This window comes from Trichechus manatus, unplaced genomic scaffold (genome assembly GCF_000243295.1).
Source record: "Trichechus manatus latirostris isolate Lorelei unplaced genomic scaffold, TriManLat1.0 scaffold00027, whole genome shotgun sequence".
Classification (NCBI taxonomy): Eukaryota; Metazoa; Chordata; class Mammalia; order Sirenia; family Trichechidae; genus Trichechus; species Trichechus manatus.
In genome coordinates this window covers 20,616,781-20,634,854 of record NW_004443963.1, presented here as the reverse complement: position 1 = coordinate 20,634,854, position 18,074 = coordinate 20,616,781, and the positions used below count along the sequence as shown (strand labels likewise).

Genomic DNA, 18,074 nt, shown 5'->3' with positions numbered 1-18,074 from the left:
TTCTTCAGTTCTTTCAGCTTGAGAAATATGAAGCATGTTCTTCCTTTTTGGTTTTCTAACTCCAAGTATTTGTACATTTCATTAAAATAATTTACCGTGAGCATTTTCTTGTCTTGGTTTTCTAACTCCAGGTATTTGCTCATTTCATCATAATACTTTGTCTTCTCCAGTCACGCTTTGAAATCTTCTGTTCAGCTCTTTTACTTCATCACTTCTTCCATTTGCTTTAGCTACTCTACATTCAAGAGCAAGTTTAAGAGTCTCTTCTGACATCCAGTTTGATCTTTTCTTTCTTTTCTGTCTTTTGAATGACCTTCTTCTTTCTTCATGAAAGATGTCCTTAATGTCATCACACAACTCCTCTGATCTTTGGTCATTAGTGTTCAATGCCTAAATTTACTCTTGAGATGGTCTCCAAATTCAGCTGGAATATACTCAGGGTGGTATTTTGGTTCCCATGGACTTGGTTTAAACTTTTTCAGCTTCAACGTGAATTTGCATAAGAGTAACTGATGGTCTGCTCTGGAGTTGGCCCCTGGCCTTGGTCTGACTGATGCTATTGAGCTTCTCTATCATCTGTTTCCATAGAGGTAGTCTATTTGAAACCTGTGTATTCCATCTGGTGAGGTTCAAGTGTATAGTTGCCATTGATGTTGTTGAAGAAAGTATTTATAATGAAAAGAATGTTGTTGTTGTTGTTCTTGTTAGGTGCCCCAGAGTCAGTTCCAACTCTTAGTGACCCTATGCACAATGCAATGAAACATTGCAAAGCCTTGCGCCATTCTCACAATTGTTACTATGCTTGAGACCACTGTTGCAGCCACTATGTCAATCCATCTCACCGAGGGTCTTCCTCTTTTTCACTGATCTTCTATTTTACCAAGGATGATGTCCCTCTCCTGGGACTGGTCCCTCCTGATAACATGTCCAAAGTATGTGAGACGAAGTCTCACCAGTCTTGTTTCTAATGAGCATTCTGGCTGTACTTCTTCCAAGATAGATTTTTTCATTCTTCTGGCAGTCCATGATATCTTCAATATTCTTCGCCAACACCATAATTCAAAGGCATCAATTCTTCTTCAGTCTTCCTTCTTCATTGTTCGGGCTTTCACATTCGTATGAGCAGACTGAAAACACCAGGGCTTGGGTCAGGCACACCTTAGTCCTTAAAGTGACACCTTTGTTTTTTAACACTTTAAAGAGATCTCTTGCAGTAGATTTGCCCAATGCAATGAGTTATCTGATTTTTTAACTGCTGCTTCCATGAGCGTTGATTGTGAATCCAAGCAAAATGAAATCCTTGACAACCTCAATACTTTCTCGTTTATCATGATGTTGCTTATTGAGCCACTTGTGAAGATTATTGTTTTCTTTATGTTGAGGTGTAATCCATACTGAAAGCTGTAGTCTGATCTTCATCAATAAGTGCTTCAAGTCCTCTTCGCTTTCAGCAAGCAAGGTTGTGTCATCTGCATATTAAAGGTTGTCAGTGAGTCTTCCTCCAATCCTGATGCCTAATTTTTCTTCATATAGTCCAGCTTCCCTGATTATTTGCTCAGTATACAGACTGAATAATTATGGTGAAAGGATACAACCCTGAAGCACAACTATCCTGACTTTAAACCACACAGTATCCCCTTGTTCTGTTGGAACGACTGCTTCTTGGTCTAAGTATAGGTTTCTCATGAGCACAATCAAGTGTTCTGGAATTCTTATTCTTCGCAATGTTATCCATAATTTGTTATGAGCCACACAGTCGAATGCCTTTGCAAAGTCAATAAAACACAAATAAACATCTTTCTGGTATTCTTTGCTTTCAGCCAGGATCCATCTGACATCAGCAATGGTATCTCTCATTCCATGTCTTTTTCTGAATCTGGCTTGAATATCTGGCAGTTCCTGGTTGACGCGCTGTTGTAACCACTTTTGAATTATCTTCAGCAAAATTTTACTTGAACGTGATATTAATGGTATTGTTCAATAATCTCCACATTCAGTTGGATCTCCTTTCTTTGGAATTAGCACAAATATGGATCTCGTGAGTCATTTGGCCAGGTAGCTCCCTTCCAAATTTCTTGGCATAGACTAGTGAGCACCTCCAGCGCTAAATCTGTTTTTTGAAACAACTCAATTGGTATTCTGCCAATTCCTGGAGCCTTGTTTTTTGCCAGTGCCTTCAGTGCAGTTTGGGTTTCTTCCCTCAGTACCATTGGTTCTTGATCATATGCTACCTTCTGAAATGGTTGAACATCGACCAATTCTATTCGGTACAGTGACTTGCCGATGTGTCAAGAAAGGTCTTGTGAAGCTCTGTTTTTGGTTCCAAACTCTTTCTGGTTCTCCTGTGTCTCACAATTATTTGCGTCCTTCAAAGAGGTCAGCTGCTATGCAAAAGGTTGACAGCTCGAATCCACCAGCCACTTCTTGGAAACCATATAGGGCAGTTCTACTCTATTCTATAGGGCCACTATGAGTCAGAATCAACTCAACAGCAACAGATCTGGTTTTAGTTTTTTGGGTTTTTTTTTTTTTTCTTTACTTTTTTTGGTTTTCAGATCAGTTAGTACATCATGACACCATGAAAGATTTCTGATTATGTGAAAGAGGATTCAGGCCTTTTCCTACTTCATACATTAACAGAATAGAGAGAAAATATTATTTGATATTGTTAATCCATGTAGGAAATTTCTCTGACAAATTTCAAAAATCTTTTATGATGAAAAACTCAGAAGATAAGGAATGGAAGGGCACCTTCTGATTCTGAAAAAAAACAAATCTGCAAATCTCTACAACTAACACTATACTTCATAAAGAAATATTGTACACTTTAGCCTGAGTTCAAAAAAGACAAAGATGTTCACAATCACTACTTGTTTCCAACACTGAATGGAGGTTCTAGCCAGAGCAAAAAGGTCTAAAAAGAAATAAAAAGTATAGAAACTGGGAAAAAAAGAATTTAAATTACCATAATTCACTGATGACATAAATTCTATGTAGGAAATTCAAAATACCTACCAAAAAACTATTAAAATCAGTACATAAATTTTTCAATATTGATACATACAAAATCCATACACAAAATATTGAATGATGTAGGAAGCATAAAAAGAAGATGGAAGAAACACACAGAATCATTGTACCGAAAAGAATGGGTCTATGTTCAACCATTTCAGGAGGTAGCATATGATCAAGAACCGATGGTACTGAAGGAAGAAGTCCAAGCTTCACTGAAGGTATTGGTGAAAAACAAAGCTCCAGTAACTGACAGAATACCAACCGAGATATTTCAACAAACGGATGCAGCACTGGAAGTGCTCACTCATCTATACCAAGAAAATTGTAAGACAGCTGCCTGGCCAACTGACAGGAAGCGATCCATATTTGCGTCTATTCCAAAGAAAGGGAATCCAACAGAATGCGGAAATTATCGAACAATGTCATTAATATCATGTTCAAGTAAAATTTTGCTGAAGATCATGCAAAAGCGCTTGCAGCATTACATTGACAGAAAACTGCTAGAAATTCAAGCTGGATTCCGGAAAGGACATGGAATGAGGGACATCATTGCTGATATCAGATCAATCTTGGCGGAAACCAGAGAATACCAGAAAGATGTTTACTGCTGGTTTATTGACTATGCAAAGGCATTCAACTTTGTGGATCATAACAAACTATGGATAATATTGTGAAGAATGGGAATTCCAGAACACATAATGGTGCTCATGAGGAACCTGTACATAGACCAAGATGCAGTCATTCAGACAGAACAAGGAGATATTGAATGACTTAAAGTCAGAAAAAGTGTGTGTCCGGGTTGCATCTTTTCATCATACTTACTCAATCTGTATGCTGACTATATGAAGAAAAATTCAGCATCAGGATTGGAGGAAGACTCATTGGAAACTTTTGATATGCAGATGACACAACCTTGCTTGCTGAAGCTGAAGAGGACATGAAACACTTACTGATAAAGATCAAAGACTACAGCCTTCAGTATGGATTACACCTCAACATAAAGAAAACAAAAATCCTCCCAAGTGGACCAATAAGCAACATCATGATAAATGGAAAAAATAATGAAGTTGTCAAGCATTTTTCTTGGATCCACAATCAATCAATGCCAATGGAAACATGGCAAATCTGCTGCAAAAGTCCTCTTTAAAATGACAAAAAGCAAAGATGTCACTGAGGACTGATGTAGGCCTGTCCCAAGCCATGCTTTTTTCGATCACCTCATATTCGTGCAAAAGCTGGGCAATGAATAAGGAAGACAGAAGAAGAATTGTTGCCTTTGAATTATGGTGTTGGAGAAGAATATTGAATATACCATGGACTTCCTAAAGCATGAACAAATCTGTCTTGGAAGAAGTACAGCCAGAATGCTCCTTAGAAGCAAGGATGATGAGACTTTGTCTCATATTTTGGACATTTCATCAGGAGGGACCAGTCCCTAGAGAAAGGCATCTTCCTTGGTAGAGTAGATGGTCAGTGAAAAAGAGGAAGACCCTCAACAGGATGGACGGACACAGTGGCTGCAACAATGGGCCCAAGCATAATAACAATTGTGAGGATGGTGCAGGACCAGGCAGTGTTTCATTCTAGTGTACATAGGGTCGCTGAGTTGGAAGCTACTCGATGGCACCTAACAATAATATCAATAAAAAGTTGAAAAGAACATTTAAGAACTAATATCTTTTAATTTTCAAAAAAAACACTATTACATAAGAAAAATTCAAACAAAATATTTATAAAACCTCTACATTAAAACTTTGTTAACAGAAATGAAACAAAACTAAACAAATAGATATTTCCTGTATACAGATTGGCTTTTGTTTTTAATGAAAATTAGAGGGTTAGTGAAGAAGTGAAGCAACTACATGTCTGACAAATTGCTGTTAGGAAAACTTGATGTTGTTAAGATGTCAATCTTCTCAAACTGAACTATTGATTCTATAAGATACCAATCAAACTCCTAGACAATATTAACTTTTGTGCAATGGGACAAGCTCATCATAAAATTTATATAAAAAATGCAAAGTAACTGGAATACCAAAAAAATCTGAAGAAAGTAAAAGGACTTATACTCTCAGATTTGAAAAGTTAATATAAAATTCCAGCAAATAAAATGGTGTGATATTGATACAAATATAGACAAGCCAATGGAACCAAATAAGTTCAGCCATACATTCATATATGTATTCATATATTCATATATGTATTCATACATATAAAATCACTCAATTTGCAACTGAAGTACAGTTTGGTGGGTAAAGGATGATCTTTCAATAAATGATGCCTGACCATCTAGATATTTTTGTAGAAAAAAAATGAACTTTAATTCTTACATCATAAAATACACTGCAATCTTTTGGTTAAAAAATATACTTGGGAGGAAACTGCATTAGCCATAAAAGAAAAAATTGACACAGTGTACTTCATTAAAATTAACAATTTATTTTAAACAATAATACAATTAAGAATGTTAGTAAGGGAGGAATTCCAGCAACATGGCGTTCTAGGCAGAAGCACCACGCCGTCCCTCCACAGCAAAGATCCAAAAAACTAAGCCAAACAGAGAAAACAGCAATCCTGAAACCCTAAAACATCAAACGAGGAGATAAAGAACTCAGCCAAGCACCAAACAGAGTGAGAAACTGACAGAGAATGGAGAGCTAGGAGAGATTCATGCAGAAGTTCCCTATCAACTAACGCTGCGTGGATCCACCATCTTGAACTCCTATTGGAGACCAGTGAACAGGGATATGAGAAACCCGCTTCAAAGAGCTTCCAGCAGGAAACAGAAGAACCAGTAAACAGCAATATATGCTTTCCCACCCACCACCCTTCTTCACCCCCATTCGGCCTCCTCTGCTTCCTGCGGCCACGGTTTCTTGGCCGGGAAGCACCAGCGGCATGGATTCCACCCGCCTGCACTGGCTGACTCCTTGAGTGCCATTTGTTGGCTGCTGCTGTTGCTTTTTTCCAATTCTTTTGATTTCTGCCTTACCTCTCACCACTTCCCCCTCCTTTCGCTCAAATACCTGGATCAGGGTACCATCTTTGCTTCTCTTTAGGGGCTGTGGAGCTCTGTTCGAGTGTAGAACTGCTTCCCGGTCTGTGCTGCCATGCTGGTGGGATCCTGGGGCTTTATTGTGTTTGCTTATTTTGAATTGTTTGTTTTCTTTTTCTTTTCGCAAGTTGGGAACCCATTCTGGCTGGGCAGTGCTACACAGCTTTGGACCTACTCCCTCAGCCTGCAGAAATGCACAGAGAGATCGCTGAAGGCATTTCTTTTTCCGTTTTTTTTTTTTTTTTTTCTGTGTTTTGGTGGGCTTTTCTTGTTCTTTGGTTTTTGTTTTCTTTTCCCTCTTTTTCCCTTTTTTTCTTTCTTCATTACTCAGTTTCTCATCTCTCTATACCTTCCTTCTCTTCCTGTGCCCTGAATACCTGGTGCTAAATACCTCTACACAGTCTAGCCAGACTGTACTTCAACATGTGGGAACAACTTCCCCAGATCTAATAGCCACACCAGTGGGATCCCTGGCAGCTTTACTATTCTTTTTTCTTTCTAATTTTTATTCATTCATTCTTTCCTCTTTTTTTCTGTTCTTCTTCCCCTTCTTGTTTTTTTCCATTTCATAGTCTCTCATCTCTTCACTCCAACTGCAAGCTGCCCTAGCACTCTTCTGTGTTTGTTTGTATGTTTTCGGCTCCTGTTCCTCTCTCCTCTCACCCATACCCATTTTAGCTCCACACATCACAATCTCCCCCCTCCATCCTGCCTGCCTGCACTGTGCACTTAACATCACACCAACAAGCAGCACAGGCATGGCTTACGGGAACCAGCCCTACATCGATTACTGACCTGCCCTGGGAGCTGTAGTAAGTACCACAAACAACCCATCCCAGGAACTCCTCTTCATCTAGACCTGCTGTGCTGTACCATATCTGAGCGACTGACCCTGCCAATTGGAGAAGGAGGTGAAAACTATCGTGTCCACAGATGAGTAAACAACAAAGAATACACAGCTTGCCTGCTCAGACATAGCCAAAAAGAAAAAAAAGGACAAAACTAAAAAATCTACAATCAATAAACAAGAAAAATAACTACTGAATTCCCCAAAGACAGCAGACAATATCAAAACATTTACAAAAACAGGACAGGATCGTTCCAGTAGGCATCCAAAATAGAACATCAGATGACTTACCAGTAGGAGAAAAGGCACAAGAACTACTTGATAGGGAATTCAAATCTCTAATACTCAGAATTATCCAAGAGTTGAAGCAAAAAGCAGACAAAAATGAGGAAAAAATAGACAAATTCATGGAAAATACAGACCAAAAAATGGAAGAATTCAGGAAAATAATGCAGGAACATAATGCCGAAATAAATTCACAACTAGAAATTATACAAAAACAATAATTAGAAATCCAAAAGATAAACAACAAGATTTCAGAAATGGACAGGGTCATAGAAGGGCTGAGGAGCAGATTTGAAATGGTGGAAGACAGGATCAGCGGAATTCAAGACAAACACTTGGATACAACTCTGTTTGAGGAAAAATCAGAGAAAAGAACCAAGAAAAATGAAGAGACCCTGAGAGTTATGTGGCACACAATTAAAAGCAAAAATTTACGAGTGATTGGCATTCCAGAAGAAGGGAAGAAAACAGAAAACACAGAGAAGATCATTGAGGAACTGCTGACAGAAAACTTCCCTAATATCATGAAAGATGAAAAGCTGGCCATCCAAGAAGCTAAACGAACCCCATATAGAAGAGACCCCAAGAGAAAATCTTTATATCCAGATGATATAAAGACCTACAATTCAATAAGAATTCAATAAATTAAAGAAACAATTTAAAAAAGGACAAAACACTGAAGTAAGCATTTTACAAAAGTGGATATTTAAATGACTAATAAGAATATGCAAAGAATCACAAAATCATTACTTATAAAGAAATGTGAATTAAAACTACTATGAGAACTACACATCCAAAAGAATGGCACTTTTTCAAATGACAATTGCAGTGTTGATGAAGAAGTGAAGCAATTGCATGTCTGATAAACTTCTGATTGGAGGATTAATTGGTTCAATCCCTTTAGTAAACTATTTGTCCATACATATGAATGTTAAATTTATGCCTATCATATTGCCCAAAAATGTCACTCCTAGGTTTATTTTAAGGCAAAAAAGAAAAATTCATTTATATTCAGAAAATCTCATGTACAAGAATGTTCTTGTCAGCAGTATTCAAAATACCCAATAAATAGAAACTTGAGTTATTTTTATGAACTGTTTCTTTAATTTGTTTCCCAAAAGTTTAATTTGTTTAATTGTTTGTTTCCCCAAAGTTCATTACACAGATGATTCATTAGTGATTTTTAAATCTGGTCACTAAGGATCTTCTTGTTTATTAACTTTGTTGCATATTTGGCAAATAAAATAAAAAAAGATCAGGCTTGACATTGGAGAACACTTCTCTGAGCAAAGATAGCTCAGAACATCAACTCTTCCAAAGAGAGCAGGAGTTCCTTTGAACTAGTTTTTCTTTTCAGTGATGGGGAGTAAAAGAAAATACTTTCTGAGCCTGTGATAGCAGGACATCTATGGTAAGGAATTTTATGCAATTCATTGCATTTTATTAATCACTGCATGTACCCCGTACTTTACAATTGATAGAAGGCTCAAGGGTAGTATGCAGTCCCAGGCTGTTGTGATTTGGGCGGTGACCAGATTCAATGCGTAGGGTCCAGAAATCATCATGCTGTTTTTCAATATAACATTCATTTTTAAATTGTAGCTGTAAATATGGTTTTAATTAAATTACTTATAAACCCATTGCCATCGAGTTGATTCTGACTCATAGGACGAGGCTATGGTTCACTGCTAGAAGGGTGAGTAAGATAAATTCCGTCATTTCAGTTACATTTTCTCTTTTGAGACTTTGGTCATATTTGCCTCTAATAAATAAATCTTTCCCAACTGTATAAAATTTAGAAACGTGAGTTCTAATATGGGTAGTAATGAAAGATCATTTTTAGAGTGCTTGAAACTTGGATAGTGTGTAGTCATTAAGATTATTTTTCAGCAACATTGATTAGTAGGTCAATCAGAAGTAGTATAACTTGGTGATATAAGAAGTACAACTCCCACAAACAAATTTCTGGAAACTAAAAACTGATAAGTATGTGTATCCCAAGTTAGGATTGGGTACTGGACACGGGGATGGAGTGGAAAAGCAGAGTTGGAGGGCAGATAGCTAATTCATGTAAAGTGTTTATTTAAACATCTAGCAAAACAACATTTATCCTTTATAGTAAAGTCTCAATAAATACAGCATACAACTTTTATTATAAAGAATACAGAGAAGAAATAGGATGGGAGTGGTGAAAATCAAGAGTTCTGTTTCTGACTTTACATTTTGGATTTTGGAGCATTTGGCTGTATAAATGAGATTCTGAAGAGCAATCACTGTTTAGAGATCAAGAGTTCAAGAAAATGCCCAGAGGCAGTGAATATGTTAGGAAGTAAAGAAGTGCTAAGAAAGAAAGTTGACAACCATCAACTTAATTGAGGCAAGAAAGAAAATAAATGTCTAGATTTTGTTGTTATTATTGTTAGGTGAGTCAGTTCTGACTCATAGTGACCATATGTACAACAGAATGAAACACTCTCCGGTCCTGCGCCACCCTCACAATTGTTGCTATGTTTGAGCCCGTTGTTGCAGCCACTCTTCGAAGGTCTTCCTATTTTTCACCAGCGCTCTACCACGCATGATGTCCTTCTCCAGAAACGGGTCTTTCCTTATAACATGTCGAAAGTAAGTAAGACTAGAAGCAAAGAGGGGACAGAAAAACAGTACGTGTTATGTTAAGGTAAATTAAGAAAGAATGTTATGAATAGCGCGTGGTAAAAAGTATACATTCAACTTAGACATTTCCTAAATTTATACAGCAAAAGGAAAATCTTTGATAAATTTTGCTATGAATTGTTTCATTATAATGTTGGGGATAGAAAGATGATTACAATATGTTGAATATTGAATATATATGACAGAAAATAAAAATCGTTTTCAGTCAGGTAATTTTATAGGTGCTTTATATAGAAACCATTTAATTTTTTAATGTTTCATAGATGACAAAACAGAGTCACAATGAAAGCAAGCAAGCAGGGCTTGGAGAAAGTGTTTAATATTTTAAATCCAATATTTTTTAGATTTAGTAGTATTAATAATAAGATGTTGGAAGTGTTTTTCAATCTTGACTGAACAGATTGACAGATAAAAACACTTGTGATGATGTCATACATTCACATGCATGTTGGACCCAACATATCTTACTATTCTTTACAATAAATTTTCTTATAAAAAGTTCCTTATCTTCTGCAGCAGAGTGGGAAATCAGTTTAAAAGTTTACATTTTAAAATGAAAATCATGAGGGAGAGTCAGGGGAAGGGGTGAGCAAAGGAAGTTGTTTAAAGAAAACATGATTTTTAAAATTGCACTAATGCTAGATCTCAAAATCTTATGCAATGGATTTGGAAAGGCTCTATAGTGAGCACCAAACTATTTGGGATTTAGTTGCACTTTATCAAGAACAAACTTTAAGGAAACACATGAAAGTGATCAAGAAGCTTTAAGATTCAGCTTTATTATTCAACCTATGACGAGGGAAGAGCACTTGAGCTTACAAAATATTAGCAGTCAGTCCCAAATGTATGGAAAAATCAAATCCAAGGTGTAGATAAAATGAAATGTAAATTGAGAAGGAAGAACCAGAAATATGATGGAGTGTGGTGTAGAGAAAGCTATTTAATTGTTTTTATCTCTCCTGAAATAAGGAAAAATACACAATTGTGGAAACTATACTACTGGCGTATTGATAATATTTGTAATCAATTTTTTAATATATGTGAGATAGTTTACATATTACTTTACACCATTAATTACCACTTTACTCATGTCAAAAATCTTTAATTTTAAGTGCAGATAGATTAGAAGTCAGAAGCCAATGATGAGAAACAACACAATAACATTTATCCTGCTGGGACTGACCAGTGACCCACAGCTGAAGGTTGTGATTTTTATCTTTCTATTTCTCACCTACATGTCGAGTGTTATTGGGAACCTGACAATCATCTTCCTCACCTTCATCAGTTCTCAACTTAAAACTGCCATGTATTTTTTCCTACAAAATTTTTCCTTCTTAGAAATCTCATTTACATCTGCTTGTATTCCCAGATACCTCTACAACATATCAACGGGTGACAGGACAATTACATATGATAATTGTGTCATTCAAATTTTTTTTACTGACCTCTTTGGTGTAACAGAATTTTTTCTCCTGGCCACCATGTCCTATGACCGATATGTAGCCATCTGCAAACCCCTACATTACGTGACCATCATGAACAACAAGGTCTGTAGAAGACTCATCCTGTGTTGCTGGACAGCTGCCTTGTTAATCATACTCCCACCATTAAGCCTGGGCCTAAAACTGGAATTCTGTGACTCTAATGTCATTGACCATTTTGTCTGTGATGCCTCACCTCTCCTAAAGATCTCATGCTCAGAAACATGGCTCATAGAGCAGGTGGTCATAGTTTGTGCTGTGTTGACCTTTATCATGACCCTTATATGTGTTGTTCTGTCCTATGTATACATCATCAAGACCATTCTTCGATTCCCTTCTGCCCAGCAAAGGAAGAAGGCGTTTTCTACCTGCTCTTCCCACATGATTGTGGTTTCCATCACATATGGAAGCTGCATCTTCATCTACGTCAAACCTTCAGGGAAGAATTCAGTGGCCATTAATAAAGGTGTGCTGATGCTCACTACTTCCATCGCCCCCATGCTGAACCCCTTCATTTACACCCTGAGGAACAAGCAAGTAAAACAAGCCTGCCAGGATTTAATCAAAAGAATTGCATTGTTCTTTAAGAAGTAAGAAAATTTGCTACTGTAGAGCAATCAAGTTTTTATTAAAAGATCATTAGTTCCTTAATATGTATGTGTGTGTATATATATATATATAATATACAAATATATAGTATATAAAATACATAGAAATATATATTTTCAATATTTCCATTAAATATATGTATTAAAAATATATATATAAGCTTTCACTTCTTTCCTTTCCTGGAAAGTAATCTGATTCAGGATAACATTTTTCAATAAGAGAATACACTGCTTTTTTAAGAAACAAAATAATGACTTCAACTTAAATAAGCTTTGACAAAACTACAAACAAATCAAAATGAACAGATTCACTGAGTTTATAAATATTTTGGATGCACTGATTGTGCTCATTGCCTTTTCCAATTCTAGATTCTGAAGACTTTTTTCCTTTTTATGCCAGGCACCATTTCAGACACTGGGGATACACTGGAGAACAACACTCACAAATTTCTTGTCCTTTCCTGGCTTATATTTTAAGAAGATAAATGATAAGCACATTAAATAAAATATGAACCCTTCAAACAGCAAATAACAAGAAAATATTGTATTTAAAATTTTAAAAAGGAATATAGTACAAATTATTGTACTTTAAATTAGAAGCTGAATTGTAAACTGTGACAGCCTATAATTTTGATACTTTAAAAATCACAAGACTTACAAATTAATTTGAACAGATAATATGTGAAATAAAAGTTCTACTTAACAGACACATAAGTTTGCAAGGAAAATGATTATATATATCTCTGTTTTTATTTATCTCTATATGTTTATCTATACCTATACACATTAGCTCTTAAGAAATTAAAATGATTAGGGAAATGTAAAAACATCTAAACACTAAAATAAAAATTGAAGGAAAAACATGGAATGTATCTTCATTAGGCATACAAACGACTACAATGCAAAGGAAACATGAAAGACTTAGAAAATCCAGCAAAATACATGGTGATCTGACCAGAAAAAGAAGACGGGGAGAAGAGAAATTACAATTAAAGTAATAATTGATTTTTTTATGAATAAAGAGGGAAAATGAGTGCCAAACTAACTTTCTTCAAAGAAATAACCCTACATAACAACTTGTTAAATTCCTGATAAACTTCCTGCCTCTGCTAAAAACGATCTTACCTCATTTTTTAGCTATAATAAGTAAGCTTCGATTGACATGCATATACAGGTTTTAATGTAAATATAAATTTCCATATCATGGGATAAATATTCAAAAGTGCAATCGCTGGGTTGGATTGTAGGAGCCCTGGTAGCACAATGGTTAAGTGCTTGGCTGCTGACTGAAAGGTCGGTGGTTTGAAACCACAGCCACTCTGGGAGAGAAAAATTTGGCAGTCTTGGAAAGATTACAGCCTTGGAAACCCTACAGGGCATTTCTACTCTGTCCTATAGGTCACTATTAGTCAAAATCAGTTTGATGGCAATGAGTTTTTATGATATGACTAGTTTTTTTTTTTTTTTTTAGGAAACTAACACTTGAAAGTTATTTTTTAATTGCATAGTTAGTTGTTTCCTAGTTTATGTGTTCGTTTTGCTTTGTTTTACTCTTTAAACACCCATAAAATTAAGTTGTTTAATCCTATCTGCACTTTACAGATAGGTAAATTGAAACTCAGAAGAACTAAATAATTCTGGTAAACGGTGCATTTAGGATGAAAATCCATTTTTATCTGACTTCACCACTTGTGCTTCTTATATTTTATGATACTCATATACATTGATACACATACATTGACATCAAAATTTCCCCAAAAGACACCTTAGAAATGTCAACATACTCAAAATGCAGGTATTATATAAATCATGAAAACTCCAAAAATTGGTATATGATTTTATTAAAAGGTAAAATTATAATTACTCAAAATATAGCGTGTCAAACAATGTCTGGCATGAGAAATTTCACAGACACTTTCTCGAGTGAAACATCCATAACTGGTAACATTTATTTTTTAAATGACTATTTAAGTCTCAGGAAGGGTATAAGCAAATGAAGAAATACTAATTCAAGAAACTCTACTAAGTCTTAGAAGAATGAGGGTCTATGGCATTAGAGCCACCATGTGCTACTTCCCTACTCTCACCTCCCCATTTAGCTCAGTGTGATGGAAGCTCCAGTCTAGGGAGGAGTGATCAATAAGATGGGGCTCCATCTACCAATAGCTCCAGTATAGTAATTCCTGAGAGGGGTAGGCTGCCAGAATTTCTCATCCTCTTCAGCTCCATGTTACAGAAATTCTAAACTAGGCAAGGACAAGGAAAAGGTCTGGGGCATTCTTCTGTCCCCAATCCTGACTTGTAGGATGGAAAGTTCTACCCATAGCAAAATAAATAAATAAATAACCAAAAACCAAACCCATTGCCCATCAGTCAACTCCTACTCATAGCAACCCTATACGACAGAGTAGAACTGCCCCAAAGGGTTTCCAAGGAGTAGCTAGTGGATTCAAACTGCCCACCTTTTGGTTAGCATCTATAGCTCTTAACCACTGAGCCTTGCTCCTACCCATAGCAAGGCTGACCAAAAACACCAGGGCCTCAATTGCCCTCTCTCCAAATCATTCATAGGGCAGAAATTCCATGCCAGGGGAGGCAAGTCAAGAAGACCAGAAGCTGCTGCCTCTACCCAGCACACTACTCATAAAGTAGAGATGTTACTCTGAGATAAATGGGTTATTGTCCTTGCTCCCAACATTGGAGCAGTGGTACAGAGATTCTCCCCAGGGAAGAAGCAAACCATGACTACAGAGAGTACTGAATTTGTCTCCAAGTGAATCGGCTTTATTTGAAACAGGAAGTTCAAGTCTAAGGTCACTCTTGAAAATCATGGGGATTTGAGGGGTAGGCAATTAAGAGGAGACTGGTATCTCCATGAGCATTAAAACCTAAATCATAGACCAGCTAGCTATAAGTCTACCAGAGAGAACCAGGGAAACAGACAACTAAGAAATGCCTTTCTAAGCTAGTGAGCAGCCATCTAAGATGCATCAATTTGTCCCAACTCACCTGGAGTAAAGGAGAATGAAGAACACCAAAGTCACAAGGAAAATATTAGCCCAAGAGACAAAAACACCACATAAACCAGAGACTCCATCAGCCTGAGACCAGAAGAACTGGATGGTGGCCAGCTACCACTGATGACCGCCTTGACAGGGAACACAACAGAGAGTCCCTGATGGAACAGGGGAAGGTTGGGGTCCAGAACTCAAATTCTAGTGAAAACACCAGACTTAATGGTCTGACTGAGACTGGAGCAACCCCACAAAGCATAGCACCCAGACTCTCTGTCAATCCAGAACTAAAACAATTCCCGAGGCCAACTCTTCAGACAAAGATTGGACTGGACTGTGGAACATAAAATGATACTCATGAAGAGTTTGCTTCTTAGCTCAAGTAGAGACATGAGACTAAATGGGCAGCTCCTGTCCAGAGGAGAGAGGAGAAGGCAGAAAGGGTCAGGAGCTGGTTGAATGGACACAGGAAATCAGGGGTGGAAAGGAGGAGTGTGCTGTCACAGTATAGGGAGAGTAATTAGGGTCACCTAACAAAGTATGTATAAATTTTTGTATGAGAGAATAACTTGAATTGTAAACTTTCACTTAAACTACAACATGTTAAAAAAATACAGAAATGCCTTTCTAGAATCGGAACAAACCTCAAAGACTGGCCTCAAAGACTCGCCTGCAATAGGAACCCAGTTTAATTAGTTAAGACTGCGAAGCAATTAATACCCCAGGGCAATGGCAAAAACAAGAGATCAATCAGCACGAAATTAATGAGCTGAGTATGATACCTACAGAGACAGACGGCTTAACACAGAGATCAGGGAAAGAGACCATCAAAAAGGGGCCTGCTAAAACCACTGTCATCCCAAGGTGACTGCCCATGACCAAGACAGTACCCTATAAGGAGCTACAACAGAGCCTGCTCACTCAAAAGAAAATAGAAATTATGATAAAATTCCATCCAAATCACTAAATACACTAACAACAAGCCTTATTGGTGGATGAGAGGTTCCCATATTTAGAGTTGCTAATATACTATCTAAAATGTCTAGCTGTAAAAAAAAAAAATTATGAGACAAGCAAAGAAGCAAGAAGACTTGATCCATACAAAGGAAGAAAAATAAATCAGTAAAACAAGCAAGAGAAACTGCCTTTGAAAGGGCCCAGAAATTTGACTTCAAAGCGGTTACTATTAACGTGTTCAAAGAACTAAAAGAAAAACAGCTTAAAGAATTAAAGGAAATGGGGTGACAATGTCTTATCAAACAGAAAATATCAATAAAGAGAAATAATTTTAAAAAGAACCAACTGGAAATTCTGAAATTTAAAAGTACAATAACTAATAAGAAAAATTTGCAGAAAGAAATAGAAAATCTGAATCGACACATAACAGTCAAAGAGGTTGAAAAGCCAAAGAAGCTGATGGCTTTACTAGTGAATTCTACCAAATACTTCAAGAAAAAATACTCATCAGAAGAATTCTTCTATTGATTATGAGATAAATAAGAATATATTTTACTTTCTTGCAAAGTCCTTTCCAATTTTGGTATCAAACTTATACTGACCTTATAAACAAGTTAATAATTGTTCTTTTTTCTTTTCCCTGAATGAGTTTATGGAAAATTGCATATTTTTTCTTCTTTAAGTGTTTGGAAGAATTTACTAGTGAAATCATCTGAGACTTAATTCTCTGTGAGAATATTACTAATTATACATTCAATGACTTGAACAGATACTGGAATACTCATATTTTCCATTTATTTATGTCTGAGTTTTGCTCAGTTGTGCTTTTCAATGATTATTTATGTAAATAGTCAAATTTTTTGGCCTGATGTTTTTCATGATATACCCTTATTATGTCTTAATAATACTTATTGTGTCTGTAGTGATGTCTCCTTTTATGATTAGGAAAATTTCCATTATTTCTCTTTCATTTTTGCGACTACACCTGCAGAAAGTCTATTGATTTAAACTCTTTCTAAAAAAATTTCAGTTTTATTTTCTTTATTTTATAGCCTTTCTATATACCTATTATTTTCTTCCCTCTTTTTAATGTGGTTTAATTTGTTTATCTTGCAGCCTCATAAAACAAAAACTTAGGTCACTGATTTTTTTCAACACTTCATCTTTTGTAAAATGTGTATTAACATATAAATTGTCCTTTAAGTACTATTTTGCCTAAATTGCACAAAATATGATAGGTCATATTGTATAATAATTGAGTTCTAAATACATTCTGATTTACAACAAGATTTTTTTTCTTTGATTTGAGTAATTTAGAGTATGTTACTTAGTTTCCACATTTCTCTTTCTGCTGTGGAGCCGTAGTGGCACAATGGTTGGTAGGTGGAACCCACATAGCAGCTCTGCAAGAGAAAAGACCTGGCCATTTGTTTCCATAAAGATTACAGCCAAGAAAACCCTATGGGACAGATTTATTATGCCACATGGAATTGCTAAGAGTCAGAATTGACTCAAGGTCACCTCACAACAATGTCTTTCTGCTATTAAATTTTAGTTTGATTCCACCCTGGTCAGAAACTATGTTCTATGACACTTTAATTCTATTTTATTATTTTGAAAATGGTGAGACTTTCTTTATTGCCTTGTATATGGACTCTTAGTAAAATTACATGTGTGTTAGAAAAGATATATATTCAGCATTTGTTAGGATTAGTGTTCTAAACATGGCTATAATGTCAAGTTATTCAAATCATCTGTATCCTAACTGATTTTTTGTTTGCTCCTCTTATCATTTACTACAAAAGTTGTATTCCAATATTCAACAATGACAGTGAATTTGTTTGTTTCTTCTTTCAGTTTTGTCAACTCCAGCTTTATATGCTTTAAATCTATATTATACGATGCTTACAAAATTACAATTACTTGGTTCCGGCAAAATGGTGCTCGAGGCAGAAACACCACACCATCCCTCCACAGCAAAGATCCGAAAAACTAAGCCAAACAGAGAATACAACAATCCTGAAACCCTAAAACATCAAATGGAGAGATAAAGAACTCAGCCAAGCACCAAATGGAGTGAGAAAACTGACAGAGAATGGAGAGTGAGGAGAGATTCATGCAGAGGTCCCCTACCAGATA

General features: G+C 36.2%; 1 protein-coding gene across 1 annotated transcript; it reads left to right on the top strand.

Moving 5' to 3' along the window:
* Window positions 1–10,383: 10,383 nt before the first annotated feature.
* LOC101350451 (olfactory receptor 6C2-like) lies at window positions 10,384–11,950 on the top strand. The gene is made up of 2 exons (XM_004374052.3): window positions 10,384–10,406; window positions 11,005–11,950. Exon 2 carries the CDS (start codon window positions 11,015–11,017, stop codon window positions 11,948–11,950), a length of 936 nt encoding a protein of 311 aa, XP_004374109.1. The 5' UTR covers window positions 10,384–10,406; window positions 11,005–11,014.
* Window positions 11,951–18,074: the final 6,124 nt, after the last annotated feature.

Coding starts and splice junctions, on each gene's coding strand:
- LOC101350451 (XM_004374052.3), top strand. CDS start 11,015: ATGATGAGAAACAACACAATAACATTTATCCTGCTGGGACTGACCAGT.